Source organism: Callorhinus ursinus, unplaced genomic scaffold (genome assembly GCF_003265705.2).
Source record: "Callorhinus ursinus isolate GAN/ISIS: 27379988/994484 unplaced genomic scaffold, GSC_fseal_2.0 scaffold15, whole genome shotgun sequence".
NCBI lineage: Eukaryota > Metazoa > Chordata > Mammalia > Carnivora > Otariidae > Callorhinus > Callorhinus ursinus.
The window spans coordinates 7,896,865-7,920,200 of record NW_027397077.1 but is presented as its reverse complement, the minus strand read 5'-3'; the positions used below and the strand labels follow the sequence as shown (position 1 = coordinate 7,920,200).

General features: G+C 37.9%; 1 protein-coding gene across 7 annotated transcripts in view; it reads right to left on the bottom strand.

Annotated features, from left to right (window-relative positions):
• The window catches only part of DOCK3 (dedicator of cytokinesis 3), a 525,427-nt gene that overhangs the window by 144,351 nt on the left and 357,740 nt on the right, over positions 1–23,336 (bottom strand). For all 7 annotated transcript variants that reach the window (XM_025885347.2, XM_073901288.1, XM_073901292.1 and 4 more), the window contains 2 exons: positions 17,533–17,574; positions 16,734–16,888 (listed from right to left, as the gene is read on the bottom strand). In XM_025885347.2, coding sequence (XP_025741132.1) covers positions 16,734–16,888; positions 17,533–17,574 — 197 coding nt within the window. The remainder of the gene's footprint in view (positions 1–16,733; positions 16,889–17,532; positions 17,575–23,336) is intronic.

Here is a 23,336-nt window from a genome sequence, read left to right as displayed (position 1 = left end):
GAGGCAGAGGGAGAAGCAAGCTCCCTGCTGAGCAGGGAGCCCAATGTGGGACTCGATCCTAGGACCCTGGGATCATGACCTGAGCCAAAGGCAGATGCTTAACCGACTGAGTCACCCAGGCATCCTGATCCCTGGCTTTCTTTTATGAGAGTGAGCTAATTTTTAATTTCCATAAATCTCTGTAATTTCCAAGGAAGATATGCATATTGACAATGACAGACTGGAGAACAGAGTAGAAAAGGAAAGCGATGTTGACAGTCACCTAAGCCAGGGTACTAGCTCCTCTTATTCCTGCTGGGACTCACAGAAAATCCTTGGGGGGAATGTTGGGTAGTGAGCTGGAGGCTATGTCCCAGACCAAGTTAAGACAGGCTAGACCATACCATAGGGACCTAAGTGGAAGGACCAAGATTGAACTGCAGGTCCCTCACTGGCTGCCTGAGCTCCTGCCAATAAGATCCAGTTGCATTGTTAAGACATGACTTTTTTTTGCTGAGGGAAGCAAAACTGTTAATAAACAAAATTCTCAAACATCATTTTAAAAGAAAATTCCTCTCTAGAGCACCTGAGATTTTCACAGAGGCAAATTACCTCATTTGGGTAGAATGCTGGACTCTCAAGGAGATTTCTGTACTTCAACTACAGAAGCAGCTGGTTTTCAAGAAAAAGTTAATTCTACGCAAGGGTATTTTGAATGCTGAATAAACTCCAGGAGAATAAGAAATGAAGCATTTTAGCTTGCTTTGCACAGCAGCCATGAGAAGATAGCTAACATAAGTGTTTTCATGTGATAATCAAGAAAGATTAAGTTTTTGAGGGCAACTCTGTGTTCCCAAGGCCTAGCAGAAAAACCTGGCATAAAGAAGACTCCTTAGGGAAAGCCAGTTGAGTGATGAAATCAATCATTGGTACCCTGAGACTTTAGAGCATTTCGCTAAATTGGTAAAGAGCCAGCAAGAGAACCCGGCATATTAACAGGCACACCAGAGGTACACAGAAAATAAGTTACACCATAATACTCCTTGTGTGAAAAAGGAAATTCACGTAATAGAATAAGTGAATCCATATAGAACCAACTACAAACCATAACACAAATTCTATTCTAAAAGAAAATTATTTGTACTATTTTGAGGAGATAATTATGTGGTAATTATTAAATAGATTAAGATAATGGTTAACAATCTTAATAGATGTGTATACAGAAAAAAATTTAACTTAGGCAATGTATTCCTTTTAGAGGGGAATCCATGATACTAAGGAAAAAATACAAAGGACCTTTTAAATTCTGGCCTTTTATAGACTTTGTTCTTCTGTTACCTCATTATCACTCAACATCAAAGCAGATGTTTGTTCCACACTGACATCTGAAGCTGGCCATTTGAAGATGGGGAGAAGTATAAATGAAACATTGTAGTCTATTTATCTACTCATATAGCAAAGCCAGTATTTATTATAACTTGCTATAATTGTCTCTCTTAAGTTGCCAGCCAATTTAAGAAAGTATCACTACCAAAACTTTAAATGTCTGTCAGTTCAAGAATTCTTTTTAGAAATTTTAGTCTTTTAAAAAATTACTGAAGATTATAATATACATTATATACACAGACATATGTAGTTTATCCCTACAAATATGTCATACTAAACATAAAATTGTAAACTTGCTCTTTCCACCGAACAATATTTCATTAATTTTTTAATATATAGAATGTGCTTACGTAGAGATAATCCCTGCTGTTGGGAAATTCTAATATGGTTTCCCAAATTTCCTCCCCAGTCCTGGTGTTTCATAATCCTGTGACTGTATATATGGTGGCATTTACTCCAATGATTAGGTTATGTTATATGGCACAATTGAACGTAAGCTAGGGAGAGTGTCTGGGTGAGTATGACCCGGTGCCATGAATCTTTTAAAAGTGCAGAATTTTCTTCTGCTACTTGCAGAAAACAAAGTCAGAGCTTCAAAGCGTGGAAAGGATTCATTGCATTGCTGATAACCTAAAGATGAAGGGGGCTACGAATAATCAAGTCAAAAAGTGGGCAGAAGACATGAACAGACACTTCTCCAAAGAAAACATACAAATGGCTAAGAGACACATGAAAAAATGTTCATGATTATTAGCCATTAGGGAAGTTCAAATCAAAACCACCCTGAGATACCACCTTACACCAGTTAGAATGGCAAAAATTGACAAGGCAAGAAACAACAAGGGTTGGAGAGGTTGTGGAGAAAGGGGTACACTCTTACACTGTTGGTGGGAAGGCAAGTTGGTACAGCCACTTTGGAAAACAGTATGGTGGTTCCTCAAAAAATTAAAAATAGAGCTACCCTATGACCCAGCAATTGCACTCCTGGGTATTTACCCTAAAGACACAGATGTAGTGAAAAGAAGGGCCATATGCACCCCAGTGTTCATAGCAGCAATGTCCACAATAGCCAAACTGTGGAAAGAGCCGAGATGCCCTTCAACAGATGAATGGATAAAGATGTGGTCCATATATACAATGGAATATTACTCAGCCATCAGAAAGGATGAATACCCAACTTTTGCATCAACATGGATGGGACTGGAGGAGATTATGCTAAGTGAAATAAGTCAAGCAGAGAAAGTCAATTGTCATATGGTTTCACTTATTTGTGGTACATAAGGAATAGCACGGAGGACATTAGGAGAAGGAAGGGAAAAATGAAGGGGGGGGATCGGAGGGGGAGAAGAACCATGAGAGACTATGGCCTCCGGGAAACAAACTGAGGGTTTTAGAGGGGAGGGGGCTGAGGGGATGGGTTAGCCCAGTGATGGGTATTAAGGAGGGCATGTACTGCATGGAGCACTGGGTGTTATACACAAACAATGAATCATGGAACACTGCATCAAAAACTAATGATGTAATGTATGGTGACTAACATAACATTAAAAAAAAAAAAGATGAAGAAGGCTACATAGCAAGGAAAGCAGGTGACCTTTAGCTGCTGAGAGCAGCTCCCTGGTGAAAGCCAGGAAGGAAATGGGAACTTCAACCCTACAATGGTAAGAAACTCAATCCTACCAACAACAACCAAAGAGCTTAGAACACTATTGCCCCTAGAGCTTTCAGACTAGAACACAGCCCAGTTGACACCTTGACTTTGGCTTTGTGGTAACCTAAGCAGAGAGCCCAGTCATGTCTTTGCAGACTTCTAACCTACGTAACTGTGAACTAAAAAATGGGTATTTTTTTAATCCATAGAACTTGCTGTAATATGTTGTGCAACAATTGAAAACTAATTCAGTTGCTCTCTCACTTCTTTTCACCTCAATCTTTTCAAAGGTTAAGCTATTATTTATTTAGTTATCTCTCTACTTATGGATATTTAGACTGCTTTAAGATATCTGTTACTACAAAAATAACACTCATATATGTGAACACAAGTTTAGTGGTATCAAGTTGTTCATAGTATATGTATACAATTTTTAAAATGTATTCTATGACTCCAAAAACATAAGCAAAATGAGAAAAAAAGATAAAGTAGATTTCATTGAAACTAAAAACTAAAAAAATAAAAAGGATGTTATCAAGAAAGTGCAGACAACCTACAGAATGGGAGAACATATTTACAAATCATATATCTGATAAATGTCTAGTATCCTGGAAAAATGAAGAACTCTTACAACTCAACAAAAAGACAAACAGTAATCTTGAAAAAGAAAAACAAAATTGGAGGTATCACAATTCCAAACTTTAAGTAATATTACAAAGCTGTAGTGATCAAGACAGTACGGTACTGACACAAAAAAAGACACATAGATCGATGGAACTGAATAGAAAATCCAGAAATAAACCCATAATTATATGGTCAATTAACCTTCAACAAAGAAGGCAAAAATATGCAATGGGGAAAAAAACAGTCTCTCTTTTTGTTTTTTAATAATATAGTATGATGCTATTCTTTTTTTTTTAAGATTTTATTTATTTATTTGAGAGAGAGAGAATGAGAGATAGAGAGCACGAGAGGGAAGAGGGTCAGAGGGAGAAGCAGACTCCCCGCTGAGCAGGGAGCCCGATGCAGGACTCGATCCCGAGACTCCAGGCAGGATCATGACCTGAGCCGAAGGCAGTCACTTAACCAACTGAGCCACCCAGGCACCCCAAAAGACAGTCTCTTTAAACAAATGGTTTTGGGAAAATTGGACAGCTACATGTAAAAGAATGAAACTGGACCACTTTCTTACACCATACACAAAAATAAACTCTAAATGGATTAAGGACCTAAATGTGATGATACCTGCAACCATAAAAATCCTACAAGAGAGCCAAGGCAGTGACCTCTCTGACATCAGCCATCAGCCTTTCTAGATATGTTTCTTAAGGCAAGGGAAACGAAAGCAAAAATAACTATCGGGACTTCATCAAAATAAAAAGCTGCTGCACAGCAAAGGAAATGACCAAGAAAACTAAAAGGCAACCTATGGAATGGGAGAAGGTATTTGCAAATGACATATCTGATAAAGGATTAGTATTCAAAATATATAAAGAACTTATACAACTCAACACCCAAAACCCAAATAATCCAATTAAACAATGGGCAGAAGACATGAACTGACATTTCTCCAAATAAGACATACAGATGGCCAACAGACACATGAAAAGATGCTCAACATCACTCATCATCAGAGAAATGCAAATCAAAATGACAATGATATATCACCTCACACCTGTCAGAATGACTAAAATAAAAAAACTCAAGAAATGACAAATGCTGGTGAGGATGTGGAGAAAAAGGGACCCTTGTGCACTGCTGGTGGGAATGCAAACTGGTGCAGCCACTATGGAAGACAATATGGAGGTTCCTCAAAAAGTTAAAGATAGAATTACCCCATGATCCAGTAATTGCACTATTGGGTATTTGCCCTAAGAATAAGAAAACACTAATTTGAAGGGATATAAGCCCCCTATGTTGATTGCAGCATTATTTACAACAGCAAATTATGAAAGTAGCCCAATGTCCATCAATGGATGAATGGATAAAGAAGATGTGATATATATACATATAATAGAATATTATTCAGGCATAAAAAAAGAATGAAATCTTGCCATTTGCATCAACATGGATAGAGCTAGACAGTATAATGCTAAGTGAAATAAGTTAGTCAGAGAAAGACAAATATCCCATAGGATTTCACTCATATGTGGAATTTAAGAAACAAAACAGATGAGCTAAGGAAAAAAGAGAGAGAGGCAAACCAAAAAACACACTCTTAACTATAGAGAAAAACTGATGGTTACCAGAGGGGAGGTGGGGGGGGGATGGGTGAAATAGGTGATGGGGATTAAGGAGTGCATGTGTCATGATGAGCACTAGGGGATATATTGTTGAATCACTATATTGTACACCTGAAACTAATGTTAACTCTGTATGTTAACTACATTGGAATGAAAATTCAAAAAATATTCAGTTGTTTATAGCAGCATTATCAACAATAGCCTAATTATGGAAAGAGCCCGAATATCCATCAACTGATAAATGGATAAAGAAGTTGAAAAAAAAAAAAGTTGTGATATATCTATACAATGGAATATTGCTCAGCCATCAAAAAGAATGAAATCTTGCCATTTGCAATGACATGGATGGAACTAGAGTGTATTATTCTAAGGGGATAATTCAGTCAGAGAAAGAAAAATCCCATATGATTTCATTTATATGTGGAATTTAACAAAACAGATGAACATAGAGGGGAAAAAAAGAGACAGGCAAACCATAAAACAGACTCTTTTAAATTAACATATAATGTATTATTTGTTTCAGAGGTACAAGTCTGTGATTCATCAGTCTTACACAATTCACAGCGCTCACCATAGCACATACCCTCCCCAATGTCCATCACCCAGCCACCCCATCCCTCCCACTCCCCTCCACTCCAGCAACCCTCAGTCTGACTCTTTATCATAGAGAACAAACTGAGGGTTGCTGGAGGAAAGGTGGGTGGGGGGATGAGCTAAATGGATGATGGGCATTAAGGAGGGCACTGTTGTGATGAGCACTGGGTGGTGTATGTAAGCGACAAATCAATAAATTCTACTCCTGAACTAATATAACACTGTATGTTAACTAACTGGAATTTAAATAAAAACTGGATACAAAACAAAACATTCAGTTAATACATATATTTTTTTAAATTTCTAAAAAAGGGACAAATAATCTAATTAAAAATAGGCAAAGGACTTGAATAACATTTCTCCAAAGAAGATATACAAATGGTGAGTAAACACATGAAAAGATGCTCACATCATTAGTTACCATTAAAATGCAAATCAAACCACAATGAGGTACTAATTCACATTCACACCCTGTAGGATAGCTAGAATTAAAAAAAGAAAAGAAAATAACAAGTATTAATGTGGATGTGCAGAAATTGGAGCCCTCACACATCACTGGTAGGAATGTAAAATGGTTAGGTCTCTGTGAAAAATAGTTTGGCAGTTCCTCAAAAGCTAAACGTAGAAATACTGTATGGCCCAGCAGTTACACTTCTAGATATATACCTAAAAGAATAGAAGGCAGGCAATCAAATACATATATACACGTGTTCACAGTAGTACTATTCACTAGAGCCAAAAGTTAGAAACAGTGCAACTATCCAACAATGAATGAACAAATAAACAATTTGTGGCATATCCATACAATGGAATACTAATTAGCCATATAAAGAAATGAAGTACTGATGATACGTGCTACAACATGAATGAACCTTAAAAACATTGTAAGTGAAGTAAATCAAGTGCAAAAGGTCTCATATTATATATATGATTCCATTTATGTGAAATATCTAGAATATATAAGTCTATAAAGATGGAATGCAGATTGGTGGCTGCCATGGGCTATAAGCAGGGGTAAGTTGGAAGAACAACTGCTTATTAGATCCAGGGCTTCCTTCTGGGGTATGAAAATGTTTTGGAACTAGACAGAGGTGATTATTGTACAACATTGTGAACATAGTAAATGCCACTCAACTGTTCATTTTAAAAATGATTGATTTTATGCTATTTCAACCTTGCCTCAATTTAAATAAATGTGTTCCATATAATTTTTAATATTTATAGCTTATCTGTGTCTTTCTTTTTGATTACTCTTGCTATTGGTATATCTATTAAAATTTGTTTTATTGAAGATAATTAACATACAGTGTTATATTAGTTTTGGTATACCATCCGATGATTTAACTATTCTACACATTTCTCAGTGCTCATCAAGATAAGTGTACTCTTCATCCCCTTTATCTGTTTCACCCCTCCCCCCACCCCCCCCCCCTCCTGGCAACCCCTAGTCTGTTCTCTGCATTCAAGAGTCTGGTTTTTTTTTTTGTCTCTTTGTTTGCTTTGTTTCTTAAATTCCACATATGAGTGAAATTGTATGTTATCTGTCTTTCTCTGTCTGACTTATTTCACTTAGTATTATATCCTCTAGGTCCATCCATGTTTTTGCAAATGGCAAGATCTCATTCTTTTTAATGTCTGAGTAATATTCCATTGAATATACTACATCTTTTTTTATCCGTTCATCTATCGATGAATGCTTGGGTTGTTTCCATACCTGGGCTATTGTAAATAATGCTACAATAAACATAGGGATGCATATATCTTTTCAAATTAGTGTTTTCATTTTCTTTGGGTAGATATCCAGTAGTGGAATTACTGGGTTATATGTTATTGTATTTTTAGTTTTTGGGGGAACCTCCATATTATTTTCCACAGTTGCTACACCAATTGGCATTCCCAACAACAGCGGCGTACCAACAAACCATAAAACTCCTAGAAGAAAACATAGGCAGTACTTTCTTTGACATCAGCCACAGAAACATTTTTCTAGATATGTCTCCTCAAGAAAGAGAAACCAAACCAAATTAAGGTACTAGGACTACACCAAAACAAAAAGCTTTTGTACCTTTGCATCAACAAAACAAAAAGACAACCTACAGAATAGGAGAAGATATTTGCAAATGATATATCTGATAAGGAGTTAGAATCCAAAATATATGAAGAACTGACAAGACTCAACACCAAAAAAAGTAATCCAATTTAAAAATGGGCAGAGGACCTGAAGAGGCATTTTTCCAAAGAAGGTATGTCTATTTTTTTAAAGTTTCTTTTTTCAGATAACCAGTTTTTATTTTACTGACCCTTTCTTTAAGTTCTATTATATTATTTTCTTCCTTTTGTTGTCTTTAGGTTTACTTTGTTTTTCTTTTTCTAGCATCCCAAACTCAAAATGTAAATCATTTATTTTTCATTATTTGGGGGTGAGGGGTTACTTGCCAATGACCTGGTTTGTTAACAGTTGGTGTGTAAACATGGAGGAGGTACTCAGCAAAACTCAGGGGCACAGGAAGGCATCCATATGCTGACAAATGTTCATGCAGTGTTTGGGCAGCCGCCACAAGGGCCAGCATGTGGAGGCAGCTAAAGGAACAGCTGTACCATGGGTCTTCCATGAGGGTAATATGATGTGCTCTGTCAACGGCAGTCTTTGACCTTATTTAAGGTCACATCTGACTCTATGTTGGATTAGGGAATCTAAGGGTTTCTTTGTGAGCAACTTTATTTCTTAAATTTAATTTTAATTGTATCTGTGTGCAACAGTGCTTTAAAAGTCAAATAGTTCAAAAGTCTTTTTTTTTTTGATTGTTGCGGTGGTGAAACCTTCTTTAATCAAGACACCATAAATCATCAGTGAGCTTCATGTCTTCCCCCAATTTATACTATATCTGTTAAGATCAAAGCATTTTGGCCCAACTTGGTGTTCTAAATTCACCATTACCACAGAGTGAGGTAGTGGGGCAGAGAACAAGATCTTTTTAACAATCTTGGCTTCTCCATCCTCTGACAACTGTCAAAGAGTGCACTGCTCCTATGGAAGAATCTTGTGACAGCAAAGCAAATAAGCAACATTTTTTTTTAAATAAGCAATCTTTTATTTATGTCTTCATGTCTTTCATCAGTGATGAATATTTTCATTCTTTTCTGTTTTTCTGTGATTCTAGTTAGGTGTTTATTATCCTTTCTCATTCTGTTCTCCATGTTCCATAATACTTCTTTCATATTTTTCATCTCCTTATAGCTCTTTGCTACATTCTGGATAGCTACACTCATTTATTCAACAAATATTTACTGAGCACTTACTAGGTGGCAAGCACTGTTTCAGGCACTTGGGTACCTCAGTGAACAAAATAAAAACATCACTGCCCAGGAGGAGCTTTTATTTAAAAAGACAAAATGAGGAAACAGACAGTAAGTGATAAACACAATAAGTGACTAAACTATATAGAATGTAGGAAGTGATAAATGTCATTTAAAAAAGAGGGAATAAGGTAATTCCTCCTCTGTTTTTTTTTTCCTCCAGAAGAAAGACAATTTTATTTTCCTGTAATGATATCACTGGTTATCTTAGAAAATTCTGTTTCAGAGTGTAAGTGAGGCAAATCTGCATAACATTTGTCATACTGGTTATGTGACACTTATACATTTTATTTAGTAAATCTTAAATTGTTATTAGGTGTAATACTTGCTAGGAAAATTCACATCTCCCCATATTTCTTTTTTTTAAATCACTTTATTGAGGTATGATTGACATGAAAAGCTGTATATATCTCATGTATACACTGAACGAGTTTGTAGGTAAGTATATACCCATGAAACCATCACCACAATCTGTGCCATAAACATATGCATCACCTCTAAAAGTTTCCTCCCTCTCTAATTATTATTACTACTTATTTATAGTGTGAGATAAGAACACAACATATGATCTACCCTCTTGCAAATTTTTAAGAATACAACACAGTATTGTTAACCATAAGCACTATGCTGTACAGTAGAGCTCTAGAACTTATCTTAATGTAACTGGAACTTTGTACCTAATATTTCTGCATTTTCTTCTCCCCACTCAGGCTCTGACAATTACCATTTTACTCTCTGCTCCTATGAGTTTGACTATTTTAGAGTCCTCATATAAGGGGTATCCTGTAATATTTGTCCTTGTATGTCTGGTTTATCTCACAAAACATAATGTCCTCCAAGTTCATCCACATTGTTGCAAATGGGAGGATGTCTTTCTTTTCTTTTTTTAATCAAAGATGAGTTGACGGTATATGTGTAAGCTTATTTCTGGGCTCTCTGTTCTGTTCCATTGGTCATTATGTCTGTTTTTATGCCAGCACCATACTGTTTTGATTACTGTAGTTTTGTAATGTATTTTTTATTTCAAGTACAATGATGCTTCCAGCTGTGTTCAACTGTTTCTTCTCTTTTACTGGCATTTATTTTCCCAGCCTTAAATGAATTCCTAAACTACTTGGCAGTAGTACATTGTGCATGTTAGGTATACATAAAATGTTTTCTTAATGACTGAAATATTCCCACTTTGCACAAAGTGCAAAGTGTTTTGCACTTTGCTCTTCTCACATGTTCTCACTTTTTCAGATAGCTTTGTTTCTGCATGCAGAAACTATTCCCATGAAAATTCTCATCTCCATCTGTGACATCTCACCTGCATCCTAGATGCCCCCACTTCATGACCTGTGGGTTTTTTGGCTATCACTTCAAACTCAACATAGCCCAAATTGAACTCATCATTTCCTTCACTCAGCTGGCTTCAATAATTATAGCCCCATTCTCCTTGTCTCCAAGGTAAAAAAACAAAACAAAACAAAAACCCATTGAGTTATAGGTTTTAGAAATAGAAAGAAAAAGTGATAAGAGAAATAAGTTTATTGTTACATTTAGGAGACTACTCATCCTTTCAACAAATAATTTTTGAGTACCTACCATATGCCAATACTCTATTAGGTTCAGAGGATTTGGGGGTGAATACGATTTAAAAAATCTGTTTTCGTAGTGCTTACAGTCCAGTGATGGAACACAGAAAATAAAAAGGGTAAATATGTAAACTATTTAGTATGCTATATGGTCCTAAGGAAAAATATAAAGCAAAGAAGAGACACTGAGAATATGGATGTGTATGTGGGAGATGGTGGTAATAATGCTTTCAATTCTAAAGATTTTATTTATTTATTTTGAGAGAGAGAGAGAGAGAGAGTATGAGCTGGGGAGGGCAGAGGGAAAGGGAGAAGCAGACTCCCCACTGAGCAGGGAGACCAATGTGGGGGCCCCATCCCAGGACCCTGAGATCATGACCTGAGCCGAAGGCAGACGCTTCACCGACTGAGCCACCCAGGAACCCCTGGTGGTTTCAATTGTAGATAGGGTGGCCAGGAAAAGCCTGAAAGGGTGATATTTGAGTAAAAACATGAAGAAGGTGGGGATGCAAGAACCATGAGCACGTTGAGGGAAATAGCAGACGCAAAGAAAGGCCCTAAAGTAGAAACATGTTATATTTTCAGGGAATAGCAAGGAGGCTATTGTAAACTAGACTGATCAATGGGGGAAGGATAGGAAATTAGGTTATAGGGGTGATGAGGCTCAGTCCAAATCTTAAAGGGCACGATGCCCTATCTTCTCTAATCTTATTCCTAGCCTCCTTATCCTGGGGCTTTATCACTTCATGTCTGCAACAGCTTCTAACTTATCTATTTTCTAGTTTAACCTATATATTACCCCTGTGATAATCTCAAATCACCACCTTCAACATGTCATTCACGTCATCCCCCTGCTCAAGGATTCATTAAGGGTTACCTAATGCATCAAATCTAAGTCAGTGTCCAGGGTTTTTAGGGCTATCCTAGACTTATTTAATCTGTCTCTAACACATTTTCTGTATAAGTACCGCGCGCTAACCGATTGCGCCACTGGAGCTCCTCTAACACATTTTCTGATTGGACATTTACTGAGTTCTTTCTCTGTTCAAGGGGCTGTGAGTAACTGGGTAAGAAACAGGTTCCAAGACCTGGAGTTCACTGTCAATACCAACCATTTCCCAGCTCTCATCACCTCTTCTAATTTCCTTCTAACTCAATACATTGATACCTTTGTTGTGTCTGACTCATGCTTTTGCCTTTGCTACTTTTTGTGCTTGAGTATCTTCTCTTCCTGATTTCCAATAAAATCCAAAATCCTTTCATGGCTGCAAGGCCCTATATAATGTGGTCCCTGACTATCTCTTCAATCCCCTCTTGAGACATCCTTTCCTTCTCTCACTTGCACCATTCCAGCAACACTGACTGCCATTCAGTTCTCCGAATATACCAAGGTTTCCCTGCCTAAATCACATTATCCACTCTTTCTGTTTACTCATACTTTAAGCCTCAACATGGATGCCATAAGAGCCTCCCTCATTCCAATATGCATGAGGTTTCAGGGCACTCTGCATGATTTTCCTTTATAGCACCTATCACACTTTTTAAACTACATACTTATTCATAGGATCATGTGTTTGGTGATCTCTCTAGCAGAGAGAGGTGGTCTCTCTTCTAGATCATAAGCTCCAGGAAGACAAGCAGATATTTCTCTTGCTCACCTCAGTATCCCTATCTAGCCCAGTAGCTAGTAGGTGCTTAATAAATCTTTGAACAAATGAATTAGTACCCTATCTGGACCCTAGACACTCTTTAATTCAATTACTTTCATTTTCTCCAAAAGCCCTTTCTCCAAGAGCCTGGCTTCTCAGTCTTTCAGTGATCCTCTTTTTCTCCGACTTCTTTTTTTCTTTTTAAAAAATAGTTCTTTGAATGTTGAAAACAAAAGCTTGGTGACAACCAATCTAGCTCACCATGACAGAAAAAGACATCTCTCTCAGTGTATATTACATGGTGAAGTTGACTATATTTCTTTCCCAAACTATACAGTTTAATCCTAAATACAAAGCAAGGTCTAAAATGTAACTGATTAGAAAAAAAATATAAAACAACCAATGATTTAGAGAAGATTGATCATTTTTTTAGCTTAAAAAACTCTGTAAAAATTTGTCTAAAGGGTTGTATTTTTTGTTTGTTTTTTTCCTGACAGCTTATTGTGCTTAAAGTCTTGCTGCATGTCAGTAAGACATATGCCCTAATCTTACTTTTCCACTTAGCTTTGGTACTTAAAATCAGGAAAACATGTTTCATACCTTCTAGAAATTTTGTAATGCTCTGTTCAGACCTTGTCAGAGTCACGGACATTCCTTTTTTTTTTTAAGATTTTTAATTTATTTATTTGACAGAGAGAGAGACAGCGAGAGAGGGAACACAAGCAGGGGGAGTGGGAGAGGGAGAAGCAGGCTTCCCGCGGAGCAGGGAGCCCGATGTGGGGCTTGATCCCAGGACCCCAGGATCATGACCTGAGCCGAAAGCAGACGCTTAACGACTGAGCCACCCAGGCACCCCCGAACATTCCTTTTTAACCTCTAAATCCCAAGCAGTTATTACAGGGGCTCACAAACAAGAAATTCTTAGTAAATGTTTGCTAAACTGTTCAATTAAATAAAAATTCCTTGATTCACAGAGGACTGAATGGTTATTTGATCACTTCTTCATTCATTCACTCAATAAATATTTATTTAATGCTCCAAATCCAAAGTCCTGTGCTTAGCACTGGGGGGTGGGGGGGATGATACAAAGACACACACGAAAGCTCCCATTGCAGTGGGGGAAATCTACATGCATATGTATGATTACAATTTAATATCTAGTAATGGAATAAAGCTAGATACAGACTGTTATCATGGGCACAATGAAGTTTCAGGGCCTGATTATACTCATAAATACTGAGGAAGGTTTCATATAGCTGAGTTTCAATGGACAGGAGTTTACCAAGCCAGCAAGGGTAGGGAGGCATGAAAGAGCAAGGCATGTTTAGGGAAAGACAACTAAGTCATCAAGATGCAGGAAATAAGGTTAGAGAAATAAAATTATATCATGCTGGACCTTTTATGTCACACTAAGTAACGAGGGCTTTCGGTTAAGTGAGGGCTGACGTGAACGGTTTGCATTTTTAAGAGGTAAGGATGGTGGTGCTGTGGACAATAACTCAGGGTAGGAAGGCAGTAGATTCAGGGAGTCCGCGTTTGGGAATAAATGTGGAGAATCTGGGGTGACAACAGGGATGGATAGGGAGAGTGATATGATTGGTATTTGGGAGTCAGAAGTTGATAAGATACAGTGATTAATTGAGAAGGGAAGGAGAAAGAGAGAGAGGAACCTAAGAGGATGCCAAAATTTCTGACATGGATTTCTGAGCAAATGATAATGCCTTTCACTTGATTTAAGGAGCACAGAAGGAAGTATATGTGTAAGGAAAGAAACTGAATTGAGTTTAGATATGCTGAGGTAGAAATGTCTGAGGGACATCCAAGGGCAGATGTCTGGTAGGAAAAAGGAAATGAAACTCTGAAGCTCAGGGGAGAGGTCTCACTCAGAGATTTAGATTTCAAAGCTAAATATTTATGATTTTGTACAGAATGATAAAATGTCACAAAAACAGTTACAGCTAGTAAGGCCCTACCAGCTGCTGCTGCTTCTTTCCTGCAGATTGTTTAATACTCATCAGTCAACATCTATCAGGATGTGCTATGCGGGTTTGCAGTTTGTCATTCACTGGAGCCTCTCTAGGTTTGCCTGTGGGATCAGCAATGAGACTCAGAGTGCAGGAACATCTGGACCTCTCTTTAGCCTGCTCCCTCTGCTCACACATGTTCTCAGGCACAGAGGTGAGAGTGTCCTGACAATACTGAACACTAGACTAGCACTGTTTGATTGGTAAACTGATTGCTCTGTATCAACACTCTGTGCACCTAATATAATACATCCCTAACCTTTCATGATTTCTGATAACTGCTTCAAGGCAGTAACATATGACCAGTTTAATACCTAATCATTAGGAAAGCATACTTAGTTGGTATCATCAGCTCAATGAACTAAAATTTTTGAGGGCTTATACAACGACACAAATGCTAATGGAAAGAAGGAACACTTATCAATTAAACCTAGATCTAAAATTCTGTGTATTAGTTCACTCTTAAAACTAAAGAAAGTAAATAGTATTTTTAATTAAGGACCTTACAAGTTTATTATGTGAATGGGAAGCTGGTATAGTTCTCTAATATCTAGGGATTTTTAAATGACCAAAACATTTCCAGCAACTCTACAAAAAAAATTTTTTTTACCTTTCTTCTTTAAAAATGTTTTATTGTTTCTTGAGGCTCAATTATAAATAATAAGCCCAAAGATAAAACAACTGATGCACTGATGATCCTGCATGGATTACAAACCAGAGCAGGGGTATCTCTGCTGGGCACAGGCACTGTGTGAAGTGCTGGGATCACGGAAAGAGAAGACACAGTCACTAGCACTCAAGGATGATAAAGTAGTATGCTCTGGTTTTCAAATTGCAACCCAGGGACTTTCAGTGGTTATACTCAGTACCGGGTGGAGGAAGGGGAATAGTGAGATTCCTATTATTTCCCTTTTCCCTCCAACAGTAAAGTAGCTCTATTTTATCTGTTTCATTTACTGAACTTACTCAAAAAATTTAGCTTTTAGAAAGGATTCTTCCACATACAAAAATAAGTAATAGAGTCACAAACCTCTGGCCTAGTAGGAAAACAGGAGCCGTCAGAATCTGCACCCACACAGCCCAGTACGCGTAGCTACCATCCCTGCCACAACTGCCTTTTACCACAGCCTTTCTAGACATACATACTGGGAGACAGCCATGACAAGGAAAACCCACATGCCCTCAACAATGAGTGTATCATTTTAGCTCTAAGCCAAAGTGAAGCAAGGTGCTTTAATTTTCAGGGCAAGGTATGTCAAGATCAGAGGTACTGTGGAGCATGCGAATTAACAGCTTTTCTTTTGTATTGTTATAACTTCCATTTTAAATTTTCCTACATATAACATGCAAGTGGAAAAAATGGAACAGTTGTTTTCAAATTTTAAGTAAAAAAAAAAACAAAATAAAAAATCCATATAGCACTCTGAGTACAGGAAGTTTCCAAGCAATATAAAAGTATCCCCAAATTTATTTTCTCTCTGCCCCACCTGGAGGACAACCAGAGAAATGTCTGGCCTCCCTAAATTAGCTACAATGATCATCTCACCCCATCAGAGCCTTGCTGGCCTGTAGAGAAAGCGAAGCCTAGAGTGTCTCCTTGACTCCTCAGCACCTTTCAAGAAGGAAGCACTGCTGCAGTTGCTCATGCTTAAAGGCTTCATTGCTCTACCAAGATACATGGTCTACTGCATATCAGCCCCATTCTGTGGCCTGTCTTCCAATCCAGGACAAAAAGGAATGATGGAGTAAGACCGACCTTCCCTTCTGTCCAGAAGATGGTCTCCTCTTTGCAGGGCTGGAATGGCATTGAGGGCTGAGGCTGCTCTCAGACAGGAGGACACCATGAGGTGTCAATAGGACAGCCTATTCCTATTTCCCTGTGAACCCTCTCTTCCACATGCAGCAAGTCAGGGCCCAGGGCTTCTTGCATTCTAGAGCTGGGCCTCTCTGCTGAATTTGCTTTGTTCTGTGTTTCTCCTACGCATTTTCTCTGGCACTGAATAGATGCATCCTTTTCTCTCCCTGAGGTGGTGATAGCCAAGACTGGGATTTGAACTTCCATGTGGAAACAGGTATAGGATAAAAAAGAGGCCACACATGACTTCAAGGTACACTGGGATTTGAGGCAAAACTCCCAGCTAAGTAAGAGGTTACTTTATCTTGTTTTTCCTTCTCGGTTCATCTATCTTCTCTGAAGGCCAGAGATGCTTATGACCCAGGCAATACCATCTTCACACAGTCTCAACCTCACCACAACTTCTAGTAACTTTTACCTGATCTGCTTGCCTTCTCTCATATCATATAAGGAAAAGAAGACATCGGTGTCTTCCCCAATGGTATTGTAGGTGAAACTCTTCAGGCTGAGGAAGAAGTGGTGTGGCACTGGCATCCGACAAGTATCCCCATGACGTGGGCGCATTGTATCTACCTAATGAGGAAGGCAAAAAACAGTGATTCCTATTTTAATTATTCACTACATTGATCATAAATAAAATGAAAACTAAATGACTAATTCTCCTCATACTACCAAAGGGGATCATGTAAGAGAGACAGAAGGGTGTCTTCCCTGCTAGCTAGTAGGGGAGTGTTGTGTCAATATGCTTGGTTTGAGACAGGCAAATATGCAGCTGGGAGAAGTAAACTGAGTGAAGGAACTATGGGAACGATAATTCCAACTTATGAGTGAACTTAATATCTCCACTAGGTCACAAACTTCTAAATTCTCCATAAACTTCTAAATTCAAAGTTATTGCTTGGAGATCCTGTCACCCTGATGCACTTGATTTACAATGTTAGATGGTAATAGATACCATTCTAAATGACACTTTAACTTTCTCCCAGACAGATTCATTTTAGCCTCCCAGTCTACATTATTTCAATTGTGCTTATGTAAATTTGTACAGAGGAGTGAGGGGAGACTGGCCATATCTGCTTGGAGGTCAGGGCTATTTAGATGAAAGGCATCACATGATCAAGATGTCTGTGGTGGCTATCATTGCCTGTTGCATCCCCATGCTGTGATCTCTTAAAGTGCTGTAGGAAAAGACTGGGAGGCCTACTTAAGCTGCTTACCTGGGATGTGCTTTGCTGGACACTCTGCCGGCTGGATAAGTGCTGTGGAAAGAAAGAAAGAAAAATTCACTCATCTGGGAAGGAAACTAACTTTTATTAAGCACCCTCCATATGCTAAGGGTTCTGCAGTCTTACATATATGTTCTCACTTAATTCTGATAACCTTTTTAGAACAATGCTATTTGTATTTGATGGAGGCAATAAAGCTTGGTGTAAGAAAGTGATGTGCTGAATATCATACAGCAAGAAGGTGGCAAAGTCTGGATTCAAACCCAAGCCTCTCCAGCCCAAAGTACTAGCCAAGTCACAGGTGCTTGCTACTGGATTTGTGCTTTGACACTGTCCTCTCCACACCCTCTACCACATACCTAGCTGTAAGATCCAGTTTCTTTTTTTTATTTTTAAATTTTATTTTATTATGTTAGTCAGCATACATTACACCATTAGTTTTTTTTTAATTTTTTAAAAAGATTTTATTTATTCACTCGAGACACACACACACACACACACACACACACAGAGCATGAGCAGGGAGAGAGGCAGAGGGAGAAGCAGGCTCCCTGATGAGCCAGGAGCTCGATGTGGGGCTTGATCCCAGAACCCTGGGATCATGACCTGAGCCGAAGGCAAATGCTTAACCATCTGAGCCACCTGGTGCCCCTACATTATTAGTTTTTGATGTACTGTTCCATGATTCATTGTTTGCATATAACTCCCAGTGATCCATGCAAAACGTGCCCTCCTTAATACCCATCACTGGGCTTACTCTCCCCCCAACCCCCTCCCCTCTAAAACCCTCAGTTTGTTTCTCAGAGTCCATAGTCTTTAATGGCTCATCCTCCCCTCCGATTTCCCACCCTTCATTTTTCCCTTCCTACTATTTTTTTTTTAAGATTTTATTTATTTATTTGACAGAGAGAGAGAGACAGTGAGAGCAGGAACACAAGCAGGGGGAAGCAGGAGAGGGAGAAGCAGGCTTCCCGCCGAGCAGGGAGCCTGATGTGGGACTCGATCCCAGGACCCCGGGATCATGGGGTCCCGAAGGCAGTCCCGAAGGCAGACGCTTAACGACTGAGCCACCCAGGTGCCCCTTCTTTTTTTTTAACATATAATGTATTATTTGTTTCAGAGGTACAGGTCTGTGATTCAACAGTCTTACACAATTCACAGCACTCACCATAGCACATACCCTCCCCAATGTCTATCACCCAGCCACCCTATCCCCCCCACCCTCCACCACTCCAGCAACACTCAGTTTGTTTCCTGAGATTAAGAGTTTTTTATGGTTTGTCTCCCTCTCTGGTTTCATCTTGTTTCATTTTTTTCCTCCCTTCCCCTATGATCCTCTGTCTTGTTTCTTAAATTCCTCATATAAGTGAGATCATATAATTGTCTTTCTCTAATTGACTTATTTTACTTAGCATAATACCCTCTAGCCATCTTGCAAATGACAAGATTTCATTTTTTGATGGTTGCATAATATTCCATTGTATACACACACACACACACACACACACACACACACACACACACACAAACACACACCCCACATCTTCTTTATCCATTCATTTGTTGATGGACATCTTGGCTCTTTCCATAATTTGGCTATTGTGGACATTGCTGCTACAAACATTGGGGTGCATATGGCCCTTCTTTTCACTACATCTGTGTCTTTGGGGTAAATATCCAGTAGTGCAATTGCTGGGTTGTAGGGGAGTTCTATTTTCAACTTTCTGAGGAACATCCATACTGTTTTCCAGAGTGGCTGTACCAGCTTGCCTTCCCACCAACAGTGTAGGAGGGTTCCCCTTTCTCCACATCCTCACCAAATCTGTCATTTCCTGACTTGTTAATTTTAGCCATTCTGACTGGTGTGAGGTGGGATCTCATTGAGGTTTTGATTTGTATTTCCCTGATGTTGAGTGATGCTGAACACTTTTTCACGTCTCCGTTGGCCATCTGGAAGTCTTCTTTGCAGAAATGTCTGTTCATGTCTTCTGCCCATTTTTTAAAATTTATTTTATTATGTTATGTTAAGTCACCATACAATACATCATTAGTTTTGATGTAGTGATCCATGATTCATTGTTTTCGTATAACACCCAGTGCTCCATGCAATAGTGCCCTCCTTAATATTCATCACCAGGCTAACCCATCCCCCCACCCCTCTCCTTTCTAAAACCCTTGTTTGTTTCTCAGAGTCCATAGTCTCTCATGGAGACTCTCTCCTTCTCCGATTCCGCCCCCCTTCATTTTTCCCTTCCTTCTCCTAATGTCCTCCATGCAATTATTCCTTATGTTCCACAGATAAGTGAAACCATATGATAACTGACTTTCTCTGCTTGACTTATTTCACTCAGCATAATCTCCTCCAGTCCCATCAATGTTGATGTAAAAGTTGGGTATTCATCCTTTCTGACAGCTGACTAATATTCTATTGTACATATATGGACCACATCTTCTTTATCCATTCATCTGTTGAAGGGTATGTCGGCTCTTTCCACAGTTTGGCTATTACAGACATTGCTGCTATGAACACTGGGGTGCATATGGTCCTTCTTTTCACTACATCTGTGTCTTTGGGGTAAATAACCAGTAGTGCAATTGCTGGTCATAGGGTAGCTCTATTTTTAATCTTTTTAGGAACCTCCATACTGTTTTCCAAAGTGGCTGTACCAACTTGCATTCCCACCAACAGTGTCTTTCTCCACAACCTCTCCAACATTTGTTGTTTCTTGCCTTGTCAATTTTTGGCATTCTAACTGAATCCTAGAGGAGAACATAGGCAGTAACCTCTTTGACATCAGCCACAGCAACTCCTTTCAAGATACATCTCCAAAGGCTAGTGAAACAAAAGCAAAAATGAACCTTTGGGACTTCATCAAGATAAAAAGCTTCTGCACAGCAAAGGAAACACTCAACAAAACAAAGAGGCAACCCACAGAATGGGAGATATTTTCAAATGACACTACAGACAAAGCACTGATTTCCAAGATCTATAAAGAACTTCTCAAACTCAACACCCAAAATCAAATAATCCAGTCAAGAAATGGGCAGAAGACATGAACAGACACTTCTCCAAAGAAGACATACAAATGGCTAACAGACACATGAAAAAATGTTCATCATCATTAGCTATCAGGGAAATTCAAATCAAAACACATTGAGAAACCACCTTACACCAGTTAGAATGTGAAGAGTTTTAATCAAGTAAGGATGCTGCACGTATTGAATGGAGCACTGGGTGTTATACGCAAACAATGAATCATGGAACACTACATCAAAAACTAATGATGTGATGTATGGTGATTAACATAATATAATAAAATAAAATTTAAAAAAAAAGAAAGGATGCTGCACTTTGTCAAATGCTTTTTCTGCGTCTATTGAGAGGATCATATGGTTCTTGTTCTTTCTTTTATTAATGTATAATATCACATTGATTGATTTGCACATGTTGAACCAATTTTGCAGCCCAGAAATACACCCCACTTGGTTGTGGTAAATAATCCTTTTACTGTATCATTGAATCCTATTGGCTAGTATTTTGGTCAGAATTTTTGCATCCATTTTCATCAAGGATATTGGTCTGTAGTTCTCCCTTTTGATGGAGTCTTTGGTTTTCGGATCAAGGTAATGCTGGTCTTATAAAATGAGTTTGGAAGTTTTCCTTTCCATTTCTATTTTTTGGAACAGTTTCAGAAGAATAGGTATTAATTTAACATCATAGGGTTTTGTGCAGATTAACCTGCCACAGTATCTATCATATCGTAAGTGGCCAATCATTCTTATTTTATTATTATTGGTATTCTTCTTTATAAGTAGTTATTATAGAAAAGTCAGTCACATTTAGAAGGAAACCCTGGCCAGGAAGAATTGTGGGTTCACAACAATTCAGTCCCTGGTCTTGGTAAACTCAACAAGGAGAGTTTCTATCTGCTCCTGTTGGGCCCTAGACGTGTGAGACAGCACTCATTTGGCAAACCATTCTACATCACATTGGTAGGAAGCATGGTTGCTGAGTAGAATGGTTTCTTTTCTCTTTTTTTTCTTGTACACAATTTTCATAATAGTTTTATTTGTAAAAGCCCCAAAGTAAAAATAACATAAACATCCATCAATAGAAAAATGGATAAACAATTTTTTAAAATTTAAATTCAATTAGCCAACATATAGTACATTATTACTTTTCGGTATAGGTTCAATGATTCATTAGTTGCATATAACACCCAGCGCTCATCACATCACATTCCCTCTTTAATTTAATTTAGGGTTAAATGTGTGTATTTGGAAAACTGAATACAATTAAATATTAATTTAAATGTATCTTACTAGCTATATTTGTTAATTATTAAATATTTATGTGTATTATTAGCTACATTACTTAATTATTATTGACTACTAATGTCCATTCATGGGATTATATGTTCCCATGATATATATTAAATATAATAAAATAGGCCTCCACCAGCTTGGAAAATCATCACACAGAATGTATATGTACAAAAAGACCCATCATATACAAAAAAGCTTTTAAAAAAATCAGGCTTTCAAAAAAAATCAAGTTTTCTACAGTTTACTGACCCATATCCTACTGGAAAGGTTATTGGCCTAAAATGTCTTCCATTGTTTTATTTTATTTTCAGGGGCTGCACTAAGTCATTCTCAAGTGGATTTACTGATTAACTCTTAAAAATGACTACCAATCTTAAACATAAATGCTCAGTTATAACTATATGCAGGAGTTTACAGCTTATTTCAGTGTAAAACATCCCTGTTGACAATAACAAATGTCATTTTAGATTTCAGAAGCATCAAATTTGAGGAGAACTTTCAAACCAGTCTAACCACATGGGTGGCCCAAGAAAGGCATCAAAACTGGCATTCTGGAACATCTTTTATGGCATTATAAGGAAAAACCACTTCCCTGTTACCAGGCAGCATTCAGCTGGCCAGCTGATACGTCCCTCTTCAGATCCATCACCACCTGTACTAGAGCTATAATATTATTGTCTCCATGTTTGCTACCCAACTCTAGACTGCCCTCCCAGGGAGCAAAAAACCCTATCTTAATCGTCTTTATATCCTAAATACATCAGGCAGTGTACAATGTACATCAAATATAAATTAATTAAGAATTGCACGGACTTTACTAGTGGGAGTATATATAATCATTGTGGAAAAAAATATGGCCTAATATATTAAAGCTGAAGGTGTGATTACCTAATCATTCAGTAATTTGTTTCCTGGTTATAAACTTCATAGTATTCAAAGACCTTTGTGAATATATATAAAATATTTGGCTGGCCAGATGTCTGTCTGCCTATCTGTCTGGCCAGCCAAATACTAACACTTCTTGGTTTTAAATCTGTATTTCTGTTAATACTGGTAACTTATATTTTCCTAGGAAAACTTGTTTATTTTATCCAAGTTTTCTCATTTATTACCAGATAATTAAACAAAATATTCTGTTACGATTGCTTTTGTATCCTTTATGTTTGGAATAAATTCTCCTTTCTCATTAAAAAAATGTATGTACTACATTACTGCACTGCTAAATTTCCTCCATACAGAAGGCATTTTCATCCCTTTAAAGTCTATGGTTCATTTAATCTACAAAAGTCTACCAAAATGGAAAAAAACTCTGCAACTTTAAACATTCTATTCAACTGAATAACACATTTAATTGCCTACTATATATGTTCAGAACTGTGTTCAGTATTGTGGGTCTTACAAGGAAATATAAGACATATCTAGTCAGGATCACTAATAAAATGATGCTTCATTATTAGTAAATAACCCAT